Consider the following 19,563-nt stretch of genomic DNA (forward strand, 5'->3'; position numbering starts at 1 on the left):
TGTTATTTCACTCCTTCAGCCTTCTGATTTGCATGGATTTTGCTCTGCGATGCCGCCTAGACAGCCCCAAAGTAGCTTCTGTTGACGGAACGGGAAGAAAAGCCTTGTCAGGGATCCCTCTGGGTGGCTGACAGTTAAGCCTGTTTTTCAGGTGAAGTATCATTAAGTCTATTCTCATTATTGAAAGAGAAGGATATAGTTGCCCTCTATTCTGGAGGAGGGTTGTCTGGATAATCCTCTTTGATCATGTACCACTATGACATTCACAGTCTCAGTTCTACCTGAACAGAGACCCTACCTGATCCTTGCACTAACAAACAGTGCTTCTTAAATACTGTGGCAGGTGAGACTTCCAAAGATTCAAGAGCGAACCACTGTTGTACAGGAATCTGTAGGCTTCTACAGAGGGAGCTGGCCAAGTAGGGACTGCAGGCCATATCTGGTGGGATGCTTGTTTTACAAAGGAAAGCAGTCATGTGCATTTTTTATGTGCTATTTATTACTGCTTGAGCACTACAGCTGGAGGCTTGAGTAGCTGAGACAGAGAATGGGAAAGTCAAAATATTTCCCATTTGGTCTGCCAACCTCTGAAGGTGAATGTGCCATATCTGTTAGGCTGACTACCAAACCGAAGCCTTGATGGTTTAGGAGAATTCCAAATTGTCCTGTTTGAATTACAGCTACAGGCTCAGAATGTACTTTTTAAAAAATTTCGTAAGTGCATTTTTACGAGATGATACATCTACATTTATGTATATATATATATATATATGCAAAAGCCACAAGTAATACATTAATAGAAACAAATATCTTCATGACCCCAACCCTTAATATGTAGACGCTCTGGGCAACAGCTGATAATGTACAGTGCAGTCAGCTTGGGTCTGTTTTCTTTCTGTGACGCTTGTTTTAGTTGGAGGATGATTGCCCTGCGGCGTTGTGTTCGTTCTGCCTGCAGCAGCATGAATCAGCCATGCACCCCCCTCTCTCGAGCCTTCCCCGCACCCCGCCCGCCGCCAGGTCGTCGCGGAGCACCGGCTGGGCCGCTGTGCTGTGAGCAGCTTCCCTGGCTGCCGTCTCCCGCGCGGTCGTCTGCACAGGTCCGCGCTCCCCTGGGGGTTTGCGCCTCCTCGCCCCGCCGGGCCAAGTGCAGGCTCCGCACGTGCGAGTCTTCGCTTTCCTTGCTGGAGGGAAGCGCCTCTGATCGTCTGGAAGCTACGCACAGACGCGCGTTTCTCAGGATGCCGGCGGGTCCGGCGGGCCCCCGCGGGCTCCGGGCTCGGCCTGCGGTGCTGCGGGGCCGTCGCCGCGTCTGGGAGAGAAAGTGTCGGCCTCCCAGGCCCGCGGAGTGTGGCCCGGCGCCCTGCCCGCGCCCCGAGCCTCGCCGAGACGCGAGTTCACACGCTGGAAGCGACGCTCAGCGTCCGTCGCCGCCGCGTTCTCGGAGACTGCTAAACTGGCACCGAAAACTGCGTCACGTATTTAAGCTCGGACAGTTGTCGAGAGGTCCTTAACCAGCCCTTTCAGTTCCCGTTTCCTTGTTTGCAAATTCTCATCTCAAGCTTCCTCCCGTAGGACACGTTTTCCATCCACTTCACCTTACTTGCCCGGGCTTTTAAACACAGATTCTAATTCTGCACCTAATTGCTTAAAAAGGACTTAATTAATGTGGAATTTGTTATGTGTCCTGGCCTTTTTTAAATCACTAACATATATAAGCACAATGTTTCCTTTTTTAAAATCATAAAAGCCACTTTATTTTCTCATATGAGAACTGTTCCTTTTTTTTTTTCTTTTATGAATGTTTGGAGAAATGCCCTGTGTTTTGGCACAAAGCCCACGAAACAGAGAAGCATCTGACCTGAGGTCTAATTCCACCTCCTTCAACAATAACATTACCTGTTTTGCACAGTTTACTCACCCACCATGAACCCAGGATCTTCATCTTTACAATAAAGAGTTCCTTGTAATCATCTCTAAAGATCTTTTCTAAATCCAGCAATCTGAAAAGATTTTGTTCCAGCTTAATACCAGATTTGATGTTCAAGGAAGTGCTGAATAATTCTCCTGTTTCCTTAATGAAAAAAAATCATGAAATGTTTCATATGTACAGAAAATACAGAGATTTTCATAACAAATACCCACCCTGAACCCCCCCCCCAACAAATATTAACACTGAACTGTTAATTAACACTATTGGTTTCCTTGGTGGCTCAAACAGTTAAGAATTTGCCTGCAAAGCAAGAGACCCGGGTTCGATCCCTGGGTGGGAAAGATCCCCTGGAGAAGGGAATGATTACCTACTCCAACATTCTCGCCTGGAGAATTTCATGGATGGAGGAGCCTGGCAGGCTACAGTCCATGGGATCACAAAGAGTCAGACACAGCTGAGCGACTAACACACACAGAGCCATAGTCGTGCCTGACTTTTTTTTTTTTTAATGATTAAAGAATTAAAGCATTATATATTCAGGTAAACTCTTTACTTAATAGACAAGAAGCACAAAATACTTTAATATGTATTGACCTCTTCAGAGTTCTTAACCATGAGAAGTAGATATATATCCAGTATGCAAATATAAATGGATTCTCGTTATCTGAGGCAAAAATATTAATTTATTGAAAGCATATGTTGCAACATATGGAACCAAAGAAAGGAATGAGCAACCAGTCGTTGAAAAAGGAAAGAAGCAGTAGTGTTCCATGAGGACTAGGAAGCAGGAATAACAGGCAAGATTTTTCTGGTCTTCACTGTTAAATAAATGTGCTTCCTTCGTTTTTGATCTTGGGTCCCACTGTTCAAGATTGCAGTTACCAGAGGAGAAGGAATGACTGGTCCAGCAGGAAGGACAGCCCATCCTTCCAGTGAAGCCTGCCCCACGCACTGGGTGGGATAGTTTACCAAGGCGGCACGTGGAGAGGAGTCTTCATCTCCCGTGGCAGACGGAGGTGCAGTGACTGGGCAGGGATGCTGTTCTGCTAAACCCATGAGATGCCTGCTATGCTAACAGCAGCAACCGTGAGGAAGGGCGTCTCGCGTCTCTGATTACACGAGAGTGTGGCTGATGGCCCAAGCTGCCGTCCTCTGAAGCCCAGCGCCGTGCTGGCACAGACCAGACTTTGCCAGGGCTGCTAGCTGCCAGCGACTGAGCCAGGCAGGGCTTCTGAGACAGGTCCGTTCCAAGGAGAGGCGGTGCTGCTCTGACGGTTGGCTGGGCTGGATGACTCCGCGATGGCCCTGGAGAACTTTCCTTGGAACTGCACTGAGATCTAAGACACTCTCATCCAGGTTTTCCTCCTTCTCTCTCGCTTTTGCTTGACCTGAGATCTGCATTGTGGTCTTCCCATCATTTGCTTCAAAGAGGACCAGCAATAACACACAGTTTATTTATTAATATTCGGAAGATGCAGTCAGTAGCACTTAAGGACCTCACGCCAGAGCCTGATTCCACCTTTTCCTATATCCCTTTACCCTTTTCCACTTTTTCTTTCTGCTGTAGCATTTAAAACCTTCTAGTAAACCATACGGTTGTTTGTTGTTTTTCTCTCAGAAGTATAGTATAAGTTCTCTCAGGACACAGGACAGCTATCTGTTCTGTTTGGTTTACTGATCTGTTTTCCAACACTCAAAATAGTTCCTGGCCGTTGCAGGCACGCAGCAAAAATATGTTGAATGAATGAATAGCTTTATGTCCAATTGCTTGCAATGCAATCTCCAATTTCTTTTGGGTCCTAAACTAAGTAGTTCCGAGTCCCAGACGCCCTTAACCACGCTGAATGTAGGTTGGCATTATGCTCATGGGTACCAACAATTACTCCCCGTGCCCTGAAAAGACCATAGATTTATCACTCTAAAGCCTTGTGCCATTACACGGGGTTAGCTTGATCCTCCGGTTCTCATCTAATCCAAGTTCTTTTACACCGAACAACTGCAAGTCTAAAGAAATCTGAAATTGCTCTCCTTAAAGTCAAGTGTCAAGGGAATGAGTTTGTCTCAGCACCTTGTTCTTAGAAGGAAGCAGGTCCTAAGTAGCAATCGTGGGCCAAGCCTGTCAGATGAGACACTGGTCTGCTCACTCACAGTGGTCAAGCGTGCGTGGCCTTCCTTCCCCGAGGGCAGCCCTGGAGAAACACCCATGGCTCAGTGTTGAATGGTCTCAGTTATCTTTGTTGTTTGCAGAGAAGAGAAGAACCTGGGGCACATTGGTATGCGTCCTACCTACAACTACAGTGGCACAAAGGTCACCATTTCCAGGGAAGAGGCAGAAACACCCAGGGGAGCAGGGTCAAGCAAAGGTTTTGTGAATGAGGTCAGGGCATGATGACATTAACAACTTAGGTAACTGCGCCTAAAGCCTGAAATGACAAAGTTTTTATTACTGCACCCTCATTGTCTCAATGAGGGGACTAAAAACAGTACCAGAGGTGGTTTTCAGATCTCATTGTCTATTTGGTTATTGAAGAAAATTTAAAAAGTAGGGCCATATGTACCCAAGTGAAGGATGTATTCCAATCTAGAACTAAAGTAGCTGAATTTTATCTCAAATAGAGTTTCTCCTGTTATTTTGGGGTTGAGAGGGAGATTTGTTGATTATCCAAAGGTTTTATTTCACTTTAATCTCTTCTAATGTGACATTAAAAAAGAATATGTATCATTATGTTCTAGAGCACAGGTAGAAAGAAACATTCAACTCAACTTTTAAAGCATTGTTCACAGATTGTGATCATTCCCAGAAGATTAGAGTAAAGCCACATTAGAAATCAAACTCAGACCTGGGTTTAAAGCCTGCTGTTTGACACTACTTAGCTGTGGGACCCTGAAGAAAATGCCACACATGGCAATTTCCACAGTTGTAAAATATGGTCCAGTCTGTGAAAATGTCGGTCAGGGTGATGGATGAGAAGTTTACTCAGAATTCATGTAGAGCTTGTGGCTCAGTGTCTGGAACATGGTGAAGGTATTCACTAAGTCGTGTCTGACTCTTGCAACCCCGTGAACTGTAGTCTATAAGGCTCCTCTGTCCATGGGATTCTCCAGGCAAGAATCCTGGAGTGGGTTGCCATTTCCTTCTCCAGGGGATCTTCCCGACCCAGGAATCGAACCCAGGTTTCCTGCATTGCAGGCGGATTATTTACCGACCGAGCTATCGGGGAAGCCCATAGCAGAAGTTAATGAATGACAGCTGTCCCTAGACACCACGTTGTCAGGAGTCCCTCAGCTCCGTTTCTCACTGGACTGTAATCCGCCATCACGGCTCCTCCTCTCAACCGATCCTAGATCAATCTGTGGCTACCCGTATGTGAAAATTTCTTTCAGTTGTAGGTAAGAATTACCTCTGTCTGTCAGAAGCAGTTAGGTTTTCTTAAGGCAAGTAATAAATAGCTCTACTGGTCAAGTCTCCATTGAATGATTGGTTGAGCAGGGTTGTTGGCACTATTGACTAAAGCACATCATGGAGATATTTTTTGGATCTCAAGTTCCCAGGCTCCTCTTGTGTTTAATTGTTAGAGATTTTTGAGGATGCTGATACATACTCCTAGGAGAGGAAAGAAGTACTTTTATTTAAGGAGAGACGGAATTTGGAAAAAAATGGAAAGATGGAGAAAAAAGAAAAACTTGGCACATTCTATGCAGCCAGGATCAGTTGATTTGTATCTACCCCTCTTTCCTTCTTTTTTTTTTTTAAATTTTTATTTCCCTCTTTCTTTTTTTAAGTTACCCTAACTTGAACTGTGGTGTTGGAGAAGACTCTTGAGAGTCCCTTGGACTGCAAGGAGATCCAACCATTCTAAAGGAGATCAGTCCTGGGTGTTCATTGGAAGGACTGATGCTAAAGCTGAAACTCCAATACTTTGGCCACCTCATGTGAAGAGTTGATTCACTGGAAAAGAATCTGATGCTGGGAAAGGTTGGGGGCGGGAGGAGAAGGGGACGACGGAGAATGAGATGGCTGGATGGACATGAGTTTGGGTGAACTCCGGGAGTTGGTGATGGACAGGGAGGCCTGGCGTGCTGTGATTCGTGGGGTCGCGGAGAGTCGGACACGACTGAGCGACTGAACTCAGAACAGAACTTTTCTCAAAGTCTGAAATGGGCTGTCTGTTAGAACTGAATCATGGATAATGTACGCAAAGTGATCATTGCTTTAGTTACCCAGTCCTGAGCTCTTTATTTCTTACTGCAGATCTCTAGAGTTGCCAGAATTCCACTATATATTCCTTTCTGCTTATTCTAGCAAAGCTGAAAGCAAGGATCTGAGAAGAAAAGAAGGAAGAAACTGTCACCCCACAATCCGCCGCTGTGCACCGTGTGCATCTGCCCAGTTTTATTTTGTTTTGTTTGTTTTTCTCTAAAGAACCAAGTGCTCTGCTCAGTCGCTCAGTCGTGTCAGACTCTTTGTGAGCCCACGGACTGCAGCCCGCCAGCCTCCTCTGTCCATGGGATTCTCCAGGCAAGAATACTGGAGTGGGTTGCCATGCTCTCCTCCAGGGGATCTTCCCAACCCAGGGATCGAACCCAGGTGTCCTGCATTGCAGTTGGATTCTTTACCAACTGAGCCACAAGGGAAGCCCAAAGAAACAGGCTTTAAAAATTTTAAACACATTGTTTCCTGAGATCCTCACTTTTCATTAAACGTTGAAATAAAAGATACCTTAGACCCTGCCCAGCTCAGCGAGGTCTCCAGCTGACTCAGTTCTTGTCCCGCCAACCCCGCTCTGCCTTCCTCTGCTGCACAGGGTATCCGGGCCCCAGTGTTCTTGAGTTCCGTGCTTTAGGGTCCTGGGGCATTTGGAGGAGAGCTGTCCACTCAAGGCAAATTCACTGGGAACGGAGCACAGATCTGAAACACACATGGGCTGCGCTATAGATGGATGGTCCTTGGAAGAGGTGTTTCCTGCAGGTAAGGTGGAGGCTCTACCTGCTGATTCCCCAAAGAATCCTTGCTTCCGTCAGTTAGAGGCGCACAGGCGCCTGGAAGCCCTGCAGACGCTGCTGTGGGGCTTGCCTTCCTGGGGCTTCTTCCTGCTTTGGGATCTGACCCTTCTCTTAGATCACCTCCACACCCCATCATCCCATTCCTGTCTTCCTTTCCTGTTCCACGAGAATAGATCCTCAGTGTTGATAAAGTGTCTGGGATGCTATGCTGATTGTTTTTAAGCAAGCAGTGAAAAGCCATTGGGTGTTTTAATCAGGACTGTATTTTCACAGACTCTTTGGCAGCCTGGGGAGAAAAACTAAGGGTGGGGAGAAGACATCTGAAGAGCGGGTGAGAGGTGGTTAGGGCAAGACCAAGGCGGGAATTGCCGTGCTAAAGAGGAGACTCACTTGCGACACTCACCCCTTGCCCCGCTATTCCTGCTGCAGATCCCAGGGTCCCGTCATTCAGCCACGGGTAGCAGAGCCTTGTTGACACACCTGCCGCCCTTTGGCAACACCTTTCCCGGTATTATGCTCCCTGGAGGGGTTTCTAAACACTGTCAGCCCTTATCACACCCCTGAGTCTGCAGCACTGACGCCGTGGTGACGGAGAACAGGACCCACCAGGCTTGCTGCGGATTGTGAGGAGCACTGCAAAGTGCTGCGTCGCCCAGTACTGATGCTGTTCACGCAGGGCGCTGTGTTGCTGTAGCCCTAACGTCAGAGACTAAAGATCACACCTGCTAAAAATCCAGTCAAAATCCTACTTGATATAAGGGATGTGCAAAGTCCTTGGGCTTCCCAGGTGGCTCAGTAGTAAAGACCTCCTCTGCCAACGCAGGAGACCTGGGTTCGACCCCTGGGTCAGGAAGATCCCCTAGAGAAGAAAATGGCAACCCACTGCAGTATCCTTGCCTAGAGAATCCCATGGACAGAGGAGCCTGGAGGGCTACGGTCCATGGGGTTGCAAAAGAGTCAGACGTGACTCAGCAACTAAAGGACAACAACAAAGCACCCCGGTCCACTTTCTGCTGCCCTAACAAAACACCCCGGTCCACTTTCTGCTGCCCTATTACACTGGAAACGAAACGCGTGTTCTGTCACGGCGACGCAGCTACTGGAGAGAAGGGAACAACCTCAGCTCAACATTTTTTATGTTTCTGCCTCCTTGTATTAAGTTATTGAACCATGAACTCGTACTAGAAACCTTACCATGAGTCTACACTTACTGCCAAATAGAATCTTTTTGGGGTATGTGGAAAGTATATACCTTCTTTCAGTTGTAAATATTACCAAGTCAGATTCTCTCACACCCTTGTTTCCCAGTGAAGTAAGAGAAAGTACCAAAAATGGAGACATGAGACCTTCCACCCAGTTTCAACCCTATGTAATTATTTATGCAATTCCGAAAATACAGTTTACCATGTAGGGCATAAATCCTGTTTTCTCCCCATGAATTGTATTTATCTGCGGAAATTAAAGGTGTTATTAACTTAAATCTTGGCAGAGCCTCATCTGTTTTAGCGCTCACCAACCCACATGGTAATTGCTATCGCTATATACAGAGGGAGTTAACACTGACACGATGTCTGCCCTCGAACCCTGCGTTTAAGAACCCTTCCCATCTTTGGATTGGAAGCCTAGGAATTTTCTTCCTCACTTCTTAACCCTAAGAGAGGTTTATTGTACCAAGTCTGGGTGGCTGATGAGTGAAAGACACTACGTGATCTTCGTTGTACCTCTGGTGAGAAAGGGAGAAGCAGACCCTGGGGAATTGCTCTGCATTGTTACAGTCATGCAAGGCTGAAGATTTCGTCAGAGAGTCAGGGTAGAGACACTGAAGACAGCAGGGAAGGGAAAGATAAGTGAGCAAATTAAGTGAGAAAAGGGTGTTGCTTTGAACCTGAATGGTAGGTTTTGGCATTGTTTCTCTTTTTCTGGAAGAAGACTCAAATGGCTTATGCTTTGCTTTCTAATATAAAGACACCCAAAGCCATATTTGTAAGCAAGTTGGTGTGGTTAAATAGGAGGGCAGCTGAAGGCAGAAATGGGGAAGGGAGCTTGGAGGGAAGGAAGGAAAGAAGGAAAAAATAGGCGTCTGTGTCATTTCCACTGCTCCTGATTCACCTGTCGTATGCACAGTGGGAATGCTGACGGTAGCCTAGCTGATGTCACCTCATTACACAGTTTGTGTGTAGAGCGACCCATGTTAATGAAGGGGCTTCCCAGGGGCTCTAGTGCTAAAGAACCCGCCTGCCCATGCAGGAGTTGTAAGGGACTCGGGTTCGATCCCTGGGTGGGGAAGATCCCCTGGAGGAGGGCATGGCAATCCACTCCAGTGTTCTTGCCTGAGAACCCCAGGGACAGAGGAGCCTGGTGGGCTGCCATCTATGGGGTCTCACAGTCGGACACGACTAAAGCGACTTAGCAGCAGCAGCAGCAGCGTGCATATGTCAGTCCCACTCTCCCACCTTATCCCTCCCCCTCCCTACCCTCGCTGGTAACCATAAATAAGAAGTTCATTCGTACTTTTTTTTTTTTTAGATCCCACGTATAAGCGATATCAAAGATATTTGTCTTTCTCTGTCTGGCTTACGTCACTCAGTATGATATGATCATCTCTAGGTCCATCCACGTTGTTGCAAATGGCATTAGTTTGTTCTTTATTGGGGTGTTAAGTATCACTTTTAAGAATATTTTCTTGAAATAAAGCATGCATACTGAAAAATACGTGAGTGTAGAGTCTGATGAGTTTCAAAACCTGAGGACTCCTATGTAATCATCAGAAAGATCACGAAAGAGGGACCAGCATCCCAGAATTTCCTGACCTGTGTTCCCTCCCAGTCTCCCAAAGGTAACTGCTAACTTGACCTTTAACACCATAGATTAGTTTTGCTTGTTTTTGTACTTAAACGGACTCTACTCCTCCATGTCTGGCTGTTTTTACTCAACAATATGTTAGTCCACTACCAATTATTATATTATCACTCATTCACATTGCCGAATAATGTTGTGTTATGAAAATATATTTTGATATTGCCAAACAGCTTTTAAAATATATGTACTAATTTGCAGCCCATCAGCGATGTAGGAGACCTCAAGTGGCAAAATATCCTCCCAACTTGGTATTTTCCATTGTTTTTTCTTTTAGCTATTCTGGTGCACAAGCATTGATTTTTAAACTGACTAAATAAACCTCTAGGAAGCTCACACCAAACAAAGATCTTTATTTAGGAGCCAGTGTGTGCTGGAGGTGGGAAGGGCAAAGTTTTATCAGTTTGAATGCTTCAACATCAATACATTCAAAGAAGAAATACAGCTTGAATATCGTAAGCAGAAAGGTCTCAGCACAGACCAGTGGTTTTCTTGAAAATACCGCTTTATTTTCAGAGAAAGCCCTTCATATGGAGATGAAGAGATATCCATATGGGCTATACATGTATGGAATCTGAAAACTGACATTTTTAAGATTTGTAGGGAGAGTCGTGGGCTAGAAGAAAACAGTAAGGACTTTATAAACTATGCCATGAATGATGTGATTTTTGTACAAAAGCAGGAGGCAGTGGTTGATGTGTTTTTCTTTTACTGTTGCAGGGTCTCCATTTTGGTGCCTGTTGGATATTGTTCCCATAAAGAATGAGAAAGGAGATGTGGTCCTTTTTCTGGCCTCGTTCAAAGATATAACAGACACGAAAGTGAAGATTACTCCAGAAGATAAAAAAGAAGGTTTGTGCTGTTTTCAGAAAACATTGACAGATGGAGTAACATTTTGAAATTGTTTACTCAGAAACTCCAGTAGGAAAAAAGTGTTTTTAATAACAGCAACTGATAAATATTCATAACTCTTAGCAGTCAGTATCTGGTGTTTTTCCCAAAATCACAGAGTCACGTGAATTTGCATTCTCCTGTTTGTAGCAAAGATTCACTTGACAGGAACCAGAAGTTTGTATTCTGATTCCAAGAGGATGAGGATGGAAAAATTTGCATCAGAGTACACAGATTCATACTACCTGGTTTTATCAGGGAAAAATACAAACTGATAGCAATATGTGAAGTTAAAATGAGGCAATTAAAAATATAGCTCTCAGTTTAATCTAATGTACAGCAGCTCAGAACTTAAAAGTGCAAGATTTCATTTTAGGTACAAAATCCAGAACTCGATTTAGTGCTTGGTAGAGTGGAACATTGCAGATGTGTATCTGTATCTTGCAATAATAATTTGTGTTGATGTAGACAAGATTTTCAATGATCTTTAAAGGATTCTAAGACTTTATATTGCTTACCATATAGCTTCTGTTTATAGTTTATGAGGAAATTCCCTGAATTTATGTAAGCAGATAAAAATTAACACTGGAAAAATCACCCATATTATTTTGTTTAAACAGAAGTAGAGTTGGATATTTTGATGACCAGAGAAAAAGCAATTGTCATTGTAGGCATTTCCTACAAAGTTCTTTATAAGAATCAGCTATTTGACATTTTAACAACTATGTCTTTTTAAAAATGTATCTGGGTGTTTTATAATATTATGTCTTTTGAATGACAACACAGATTGAGAGCTATTTGGTGCCCCCACCTCCCAACATCTATCATTTGGAATGTTTGGAAATGCATGACTGTTTTCCTGTGTATTTGCATAACTAAATATCATGGGATATTTTACATACAGGAGAGGCAAGCATTCATATCAGTAAAGTTACTTGAATATCAGAGCAAGTGTAATACCTGCCTAAGGAGAGAAAAGTGTGTAAACAGGTACACACGATTTTTGTATCTGTTTTCACAGTTTTCTTTGCTGTTATAGGAAGACAGAAGGTAAGTGTGAAGTGCATTTACTTAGAACACCTCAAATATCAACTGTAGGTTTTTTTCCCTTACTGATGTTGAAGCTCAAACTCTAATACTTTGGCCACCTGATACGAAGAGCTGACTCATTGGAAAAGACCCTGATGCTGGGAAAGATTGAAGGTGGAAGGAGAAGGAGACACCAGAGGATGAGATGATTGGATGGCATCACCGACTCAATGGACATGGGTTTGGGTGGATTCTGGGAGTTGATGATGGACAGGGCGGCCTGGCGTGCTGCAGTTCAGGGGGTCGCAAAGAGTCGGACACGACTGAGCAACTGAACTGAACTAAACCACCAGTTCTGCAGCTCTCTGGACACCGTGGGGTGTCCTAAAATTTAATTCAGTTCTGACACTAATTTTGCTGTTCAGTCACTCAGTCATGTCCGACTCTTTTCAACCCCATGGATGCATGCCAGGCCTCCCTGTTCATCACCAACTCCCAGAGTTTACTCAAACTCATTTCCATCAAGTTGGTGATGCCATCCAACCATCTCATCCTCTTGTCCCCTTCTCTTCCTGCCCTCAATCTTTCCCAACATCACGATCTTTTCAAATGAGTTAGCTCTTCACATCAGGTGGCCAAAGTATTGGAGTTTCAGCTTCAACATTAGTCCTTCCAATGAACACCCAGGACTGATCTCCTTTAGAATGGACTGGTCAGAACTCCTTACAATCCAAGGGACTCTCAAGAGTCTTCTCCAACACCACAGTTCAAAAGCATCAATTCTTCGGCACTCAGCTTTCTTCACAGTCCAACTCTCACATCCATACATGACCACTGGAAAAACCATAGCCTTGACTAGATGGACCTTTGTTGGCAAAGTAATGTCTCTGCTTTTTAATATGCTGCCTAGGTTGGTCATAGCTTTTCTTCCAAGGAGCAAGTTTCTTTTAATTTCATAACTGCAGTCACCATCAGCAGTGATTTTGTAGCCCCCAAAATAAAGTCTGTCACTGTTTCCATTGTTTCCCATCTGTTTGCCATGAAGTGATGGGACTGGATGCCTTCATGTTAGTTTTCTGAATGTTGAGTTTTAAGCCAGCTTTTTCACTCTTTTCTGTTGCCTTCATCAAGAGGCTCTTTAGTTCCTCTTTACTTGCTTCCCTAAGAAAGTGTCATCTGCATATCTGAGGTTATTGATATTTCTCCTGGAAATCTTGATTCCAGCTTGTGCTTCCTCCAGCCTGGCATTTCTCATAATGTTCTCTGCATATAAGTTAAATAAGCGGGGTGACAATATACAGCCTTGACGTACTCCTTTCCCACTTTTGATCCAGTCTGTTGTTCCACGTCCGGTTCTAACTGTTGCTTCTTGACCTGCATACCAGTTTCTCAGGAGGCAGGTCAGGTGGTCTGGTACTTGGAATGAACATCAGCGTCCACAAGTATAAGGGCTCCCACCCTCACACAGATGCTGGTCACAGGTGCAGGGTGCCCAGGCCCCACATGCTTCTGTGCAAGTTGACTGCAATGTTGGGAATTTCACAGCCCTCCCCTTCCTTGTCAGATTTGATAATTTGCTAAAACTGCTCCCAGAACTCAGAAAAACACTTCTGTTATGACAAAGACTGTAACTTGGGAACAGCGAATGGAAGAGGTGCTGGGCAGGTACAGGGAAGAGCCTGGGGCTGCCAGCTCCTCCCCTCCCCCCGCCCCCAGCACCCAGATGTGTCCACAGGCCTCCTGCTCTGCTGTTTAATAGTTGTCATGGAAACATCCTTACATCAGCAAGGCTGATTACATCATTGGCCATTGGTGGTCAACTTGTTGCTGAGTTCCTCTCCCCTCCCAGAAGGTCAGGGGATGGGCACGAGGCCCAGCCTCCTAATCTCCCTGGTCTTCCTGGTCATGAGCTCCCCTGTGGAACCGAACATCTATGAGTACAGAAGAGACCCAGCCCTCCAGGGATTCCTAGGGTTGTAGGGCTGTGTGTCTAGAACAGGGATAAGACCAAGTACATTTCTTACTACGCCACCATAAGGATTATTTGAATAACATTAAACATATGTGTATGTATTATGTATACTGACATACATGTGTAGACACACAAAACTGTCTTTAGAAATAAATATATGGCCTTTGGGGCTTCTCTGGTGGCTCAGCTGTTGAAGAATCTGCCTGCAATGTGGGAGACCTGGGTTCAATCCCTGGGTTGGAAGGATCCCTTGGAGAAGGGAAAGGCTACCCACTCCAGTATTCTGGCCTGAAGAATTCCATGGACTATACAGTCCATGGGGTTGCAAAGAGTCGGACATGACTGAGTGACTTTCACTTTCATTTTTTGCTTCAAAGAGGGCAGTTTAATCACCCTGACCATGAAGATCCTCACTACTGTGTATATAATTGAGGTCAGCATCGCTGCCCTGTGCTGGCATCTGTATGATCAGGGAGAAACCCCCCTTTTGAAAGATGGCAATGGGTAAAAGGGGTGAAATATACTTGTTAATTTGGGGTTTGAAAGAGCTCAGTACAAGCATTCCTTTTCCTCAGAGAGAGAGAGAGACTTCAGTAGAAATCTGGTGATTTTAACCATCTTTTAAAATACCTTCCATTTTTTATTTTTTAATTTATTTTGATTGAAGGCTAATTACATTATTGCATTGGTTTTGCCATACATTGATATGGATCTGCCCCGGGTGTACATATGTTCTTTATTTCTATTCTAAAAGTAGTGTGTCAACCAATAACTTCTATATGTGTTCCTAGCATTTCTGAATTACTTTAATATGAGATCCTATTTACCTTTTACCCAATCAGTAAGAAATATTTTACTGTAATTTAGAAGTGGATTAATAACGAGCTAAGCAATTCCACAGATATTTATTGAGCCCCTATTCTGCCCTCGGGATTGAATGATTGCAGGCGTCAGAATGCATCCACTGTGCTCACCTAACCCTCAGCACAAATCCTGCTTCCAGGCGTGGTGGCTGTTAGGCCTTAAATGAGCTGCTTACCCTCTCAGAGACTGAGTTCCTACCCCTTAAAAGGGGCAGTCACATAGATGTCTGCAGCGACTTTAGGTTTGTAAGAGATAATATCTGCTCCACATGTCAAATCACAGCAGGCATTCAGTAGAAAGGAGCTGCAGCCGCTGTTGTGTTCCGTAGGTTGCATAAAAGCAGCTAGCTGTCCTGCAGCCTCTGCTTCATATTGCCACATGGCCTCATTTGCTTCTCGATATAAATCTGTGAAACAGGAATTGTTCTTGTTTCTATCTGCCAGTGATTTAAGTAACCTGACAAGGCATGCATAGTAAAAAAAGGAAGAGCCAGGATTTATACTCGCGCAAACTCCAGGGTGTACATTTTTCAAGTTGGCATGTTTTTTGTTTTTTTCCTCCAAAGAGCACGAGATCTTTTGAAGCACACAGATCCAGCATTGCAGTATAGTCTGTTCAGTGACGGTAGAGTGGCAAAAATGGTCAGTTCCTCCCAGACGAGGCAAAAAGGTGGGGTGGGGCCAGCACGAAGCAGAGCAGAGACAATGAGATCCTCGCAGGGAAATGAACATGGAAGCATGTCTGAAGGATGAGTGGTGTTTGATAAACTGCAAGGAAGGAATGCTGATTTCAGGAGATGCAACAACAGATAGGTGACCTTTGTTGACCTTTTCCTTGATGCTGGGAGGGACTTGGAGCAGGAGGAGAAGGGGATGACAGAGAATGAGATGGCTGGATGGCATCATTGACTCGATGGACATGAGTTTGAATGAACTCCGGGAGTTGGTGATGGGCAGGGAGGCCTGGCGTGCTGTGATTCATGGGGTCGCAAAGAGTCAGACATGACTGAGCAACTGAACTGAACTGAACTGAACTGACCTTTGTTCAGAAGTGGATTGTAAAAGTCAGGGGATGGAAGTTCAGCTCTAGGCAGGTATGGCTTAAGATGTGAAGATTTTATTATGTTTTTTTTAAGGAGCCTAGATGGTGTGGTGATAGAGTTCAGTGTTACAATGGTAGACCTTCACAGTTGGAGATGAACAAATAGGAGGGCTTCATGAATTCCAGGATTCTGCTTTGGGGACGGTTATAGACTTAATTACTCGTTACTTTGCCAACTAAGGTCTATCTAGTCAAGGCTATGGTTTTTCCCGTGGTCATGTATGGATGTGAGAGTTGGACTGTGAAGAAAGCTGATCGGCGAAGAATTGATGCTTTTGAACTGTGGTGTTGGAGAAGACTCTTGGGAGTCCCTTGGACTGCAAGGAGATCCAACCAGTCCATTCTAAGGGAGATCAATCCTTGGAAGGACTGATATTGAAGCTGAAACTCCACTTCTTTGGCCGCCTGATGTGAAGAGCTGACTCACTGGAAAAGACCCTGATGCTGGGAAAGATTGAAGGTGGGAGGAGACAGGGACAACAGAGGATGCAATGAATGGATGCTTCACCGACTCAATGGACATGAGTTTGGGTGGACTCCGGGAGTTGGTAATGGACAGGGAGGCCTGGAGTGCTGCGGTTCATGGGGTCGCAAAGAGTCGGACACGACTGAGTGACTGAACTGAACTGAACTGGTAGACTTCATTGTGTCCCCTCCAAATTCGAGAGAGTGTTGAAGCCCTTAGCCCGCAGGAGCTCAGACGCCTGGATCAGATAGAGAGCTGCCATCCTAGCTGCCGGCCGCCCGCACGCTGGCACCTCTGGTGGAGGGGCGCCTTCTGAGCATGCCTGTGGCTCACTGCCCATCTGCTCTGGGCCAGCCTGCTCACCCCAGGGCCCCTCAGGGTGAAGCAGTGAGGCTCAGAGCAGTGATCCGGCCAAGCCCCAGTGCGTGAAGAGCTGGAGTCAGGACGGGGCACAGCGGGTCTTGGAGCCCTGCCTCCCCTGCCATGCCCTGGGGTGGCCCCTGAGACAGAAGAGAGACGGTCAGAAATGAGGTGGGCACAGGCCAGATTTGTTCTTTCCCCCAAACTCACACACGTGACTGCGGTGGAAACCAAGAGCTCCTGGCCCAACTCTTTTTACCTTGATCATTTTGTTTAATTTTTTTAAAAACCTTTTTAAGTGGGAGTTTAGTTGATTTGCAATGTTGTGACAGTTTTAGGTGTGCAGCAGCGATTCAGTTTTTTTATGTATATGTTGTTTTCAGATTCTTTCCCACTGTGGGTTACTACAAAACATTGTGTCTAGCTCCCTGTGCTATACAGTAAATAGGCCCTGGTCTGTTTTGCATTTAGCAGTGTGTATAAATTTCAAACCCCTAAGTTACCCCTTTCCTCCCCCACCCTTGGTAACCATAGTTTGTTTTCTGTGTCTCTGAGCCTGTTTCTGTTTTGTAAGTACGTTCATTTGTATCATTTTTTAAGATTCCGCATATAAATGACACCTGTATCTGTCCTGTCTGGCTTCCTTCAGCATGGCCGTCTCTAGATCCACACTGCTGCAGCGAATGTCATAATTGCATCTTTCACGGCTGAGTCATCGCCCACTGTGTGTATGTACCGCGTTTTCTTCACCTGTTCAGCTGTTGATTCGCACTGAGGCTGCCTCCGTGCTTTGGCTATTGCGAATAGGGGTGCTGTGAACATTAGGGTGCAGGCATCTTTTCTAATTAGACATTTCATCTTTTCTAGAAATATGCTCAGGAGTTTTACCATTCTCGTTTCTTATTCAAAGTCCTTACTGTCCCAGGCGTTGTCTGAGGACCTGGTGTATTAGTATCACCTTCAGTTCAGTTCAGTCGCTCAGTCGTGTCCGACTCTTTGCGACCCCATGAATCACAGCACGCCAGGCCTCCCTGTCCATCACCAACTCCCAGAGTTCACTCAAACTCATGTCCATCGAGTTGGTGATGCCATCCAGCCATCTCATTCTCTGTTGTCCCCTTCTCCTCCCGCCCCCAATCCTTCCCAGCATCAGAGTCTTTTCCAGTGAGTCAACTCGTCGCATGAGGTGGCCAAAGTATTGGAGTTTCAGCTTCAGCATCAGTCCTTCCAATGAACACCCAGGATTGATCTCCTTTAGAATGGACTGGTTGGATCTCCTTGCAGTCCAAGGGACTCTCGAGAGTCTTCTCCAGCACCACAGTTCAAAAGCATCAATTCTTCAGCAATCAGCTTTCTTCACAGTCCAACTCTCACATCCATACATGACCACGGGAAAAACCATAGCCTTGACTAGACGGACCTTTGTTGGCAAAGTAATATCTCTGCTTTTTAATATGCTATCTAGGTTGGTCATAACTTTCCTTCCAAGGAGTAAGCGTCTTTTAATTTCATGGCTGCAGTCAGCATCCGCAGTGATTTTGGAGCCTAAAAAATAAAGTCTGACACTGTTTCCACTGTTTTCCCATCTGTTTCCCATGAAGTGATGGGACCATCACCTTATAGCCCATAAAAATGCAGAATCTCAGCCCTCTGAGTCTGAAGCTGCGTTCTGACAAGATCCCACACTATGCACAGGCACGTGGCATTTGAGAAGCCGCATGCTGGGCACATTCTTTAGAAAGGTCCTTCTGCCATCCAGTCTGAAGGGTCCGTCTCCAGCCACGGTACCCCTTTTCCTTGTTCACTGTCGGCATAGACTGCGCAGTATATGAAACATCTTTTTAAAAACTGAGTGTGCACACACTATTATATGTAAGATAAATAGCCAGCAAAGACCTCCTACTGATATATGACAGAAGGAAATCTGCTCAGTATTCCGTCATACTCTACGAGAAAAGAATGCATATGTTTGACTGAATCACTTTGCTGTACACCTGAAACTAATATAATGTTATAGATAAACTAGACTTCAATCAAATTAAAGTCTTTTTTAGAAAGTTTGTATTTCAATTGTCCTGCACTCCATTCAAATGTAGGCCTAATCAGGAAACAGATTTTGCTTCTCTTGTTCAAGATAGAATGCCCAGCACAGTGTCCGTCACTTAGTATACACTCAATAAATGATTGGAGGGCGGAGTGAACACACGGATGTGTAAGTGACGTTCACTTTAGGAAACGTGACTCATGGAAGAAAACAGCATCGAAGTCTTCCTCTTACAAAATAATCATCGTAATTATCAAACGCCTCAGGTGAACATCTGAAGAATGCATTTAGTTTAAGTCAAAGGCAGTGTGATGTGTTTGGGTCAAAGTCAGCTCCAAGACTTCCAAAACGGGTTCTTACTCCTGGTATGGAGTGGCCTTTTCACTTCAAGCAGAATCTCTGCTGCTGTTAATTGTGTGTTCTTACTAACTCTTCTGTTTGGCCTCCAGTTTCTGACAATCTCAATTTGGCCACATTTTTTTAAGTTAATGGCAGTTGCTTGCTTAAAATACATATAAAATATAAAATATTCTCCATAAAAGCAGATATTAAGCCACTGATCAGATAGTAAGTCAAAGATGATTTTATTTCAGTTTTCGATTTATTTTGAATGTTTTAATTTTCAGTGGGGAACATGATAATAATGTTCCTTTCCCCTGCTGAAAGATCCTGCCTGATTTTTTTGTTTGTTTGTTTTCATAAGGAAGAAACACAGACCAAAATCATAATAAAGCACAATGGTCTGATGAAAGAACTGTTGTAAAAATTGATACTGTTACTGAGGAGATAGATTTCTGCCTTTAGGAGAGCTACACCAACTTTTTGTCAAATGTGTGATGAACTTGGGAATGAAGAGCCCAGGTAGATCCTCAAAGTGATTGAAGAGTTTCAATCACATCTGTAAATTATCATCTTATCTATAATTTTTAAGGCTGTGGATTTTGTTTACATATTCACCAATACCATTCTCTCCTAGAATCTTCTAAATAGCATAAGCCAGAGTTCATAAACTAAGTTGCCTTTGGAGATGCAGGATAATGCGA

General features: G+C 44.7%; 1 protein-coding gene across 1 annotated transcript in view; it reads left to right on the top strand.

Moving 5' to 3' along the window:
* Positions 1–19,563, top strand: part of KCNH8 (potassium voltage-gated channel subfamily H member 8) — a 495,092-nt gene that overhangs the window by 215,039 nt on the left and 260,490 nt on the right. Inside the window, exon 3 of the mRNA XM_088834824.1 lies at positions 10,514–10,645. Within this exon, the coding sequence (XP_088690950.1) occupies positions 10,514–10,645 (132 nt within the window). The remainder of the gene's footprint in view (positions 1–10,513; positions 10,646–19,563) is intronic.

Source organism: Moschus berezovskii, chromosome 1, assembly GCF_049115385.1.
Source record: "Moschus berezovskii isolate FMDL1 chromosome 1, NW_MosBer_1.0, whole genome shotgun sequence".
Lineage (NCBI taxonomy): Eukaryota > Metazoa > Chordata > Mammalia > Artiodactyla > Moschidae > Moschus > Moschus berezovskii.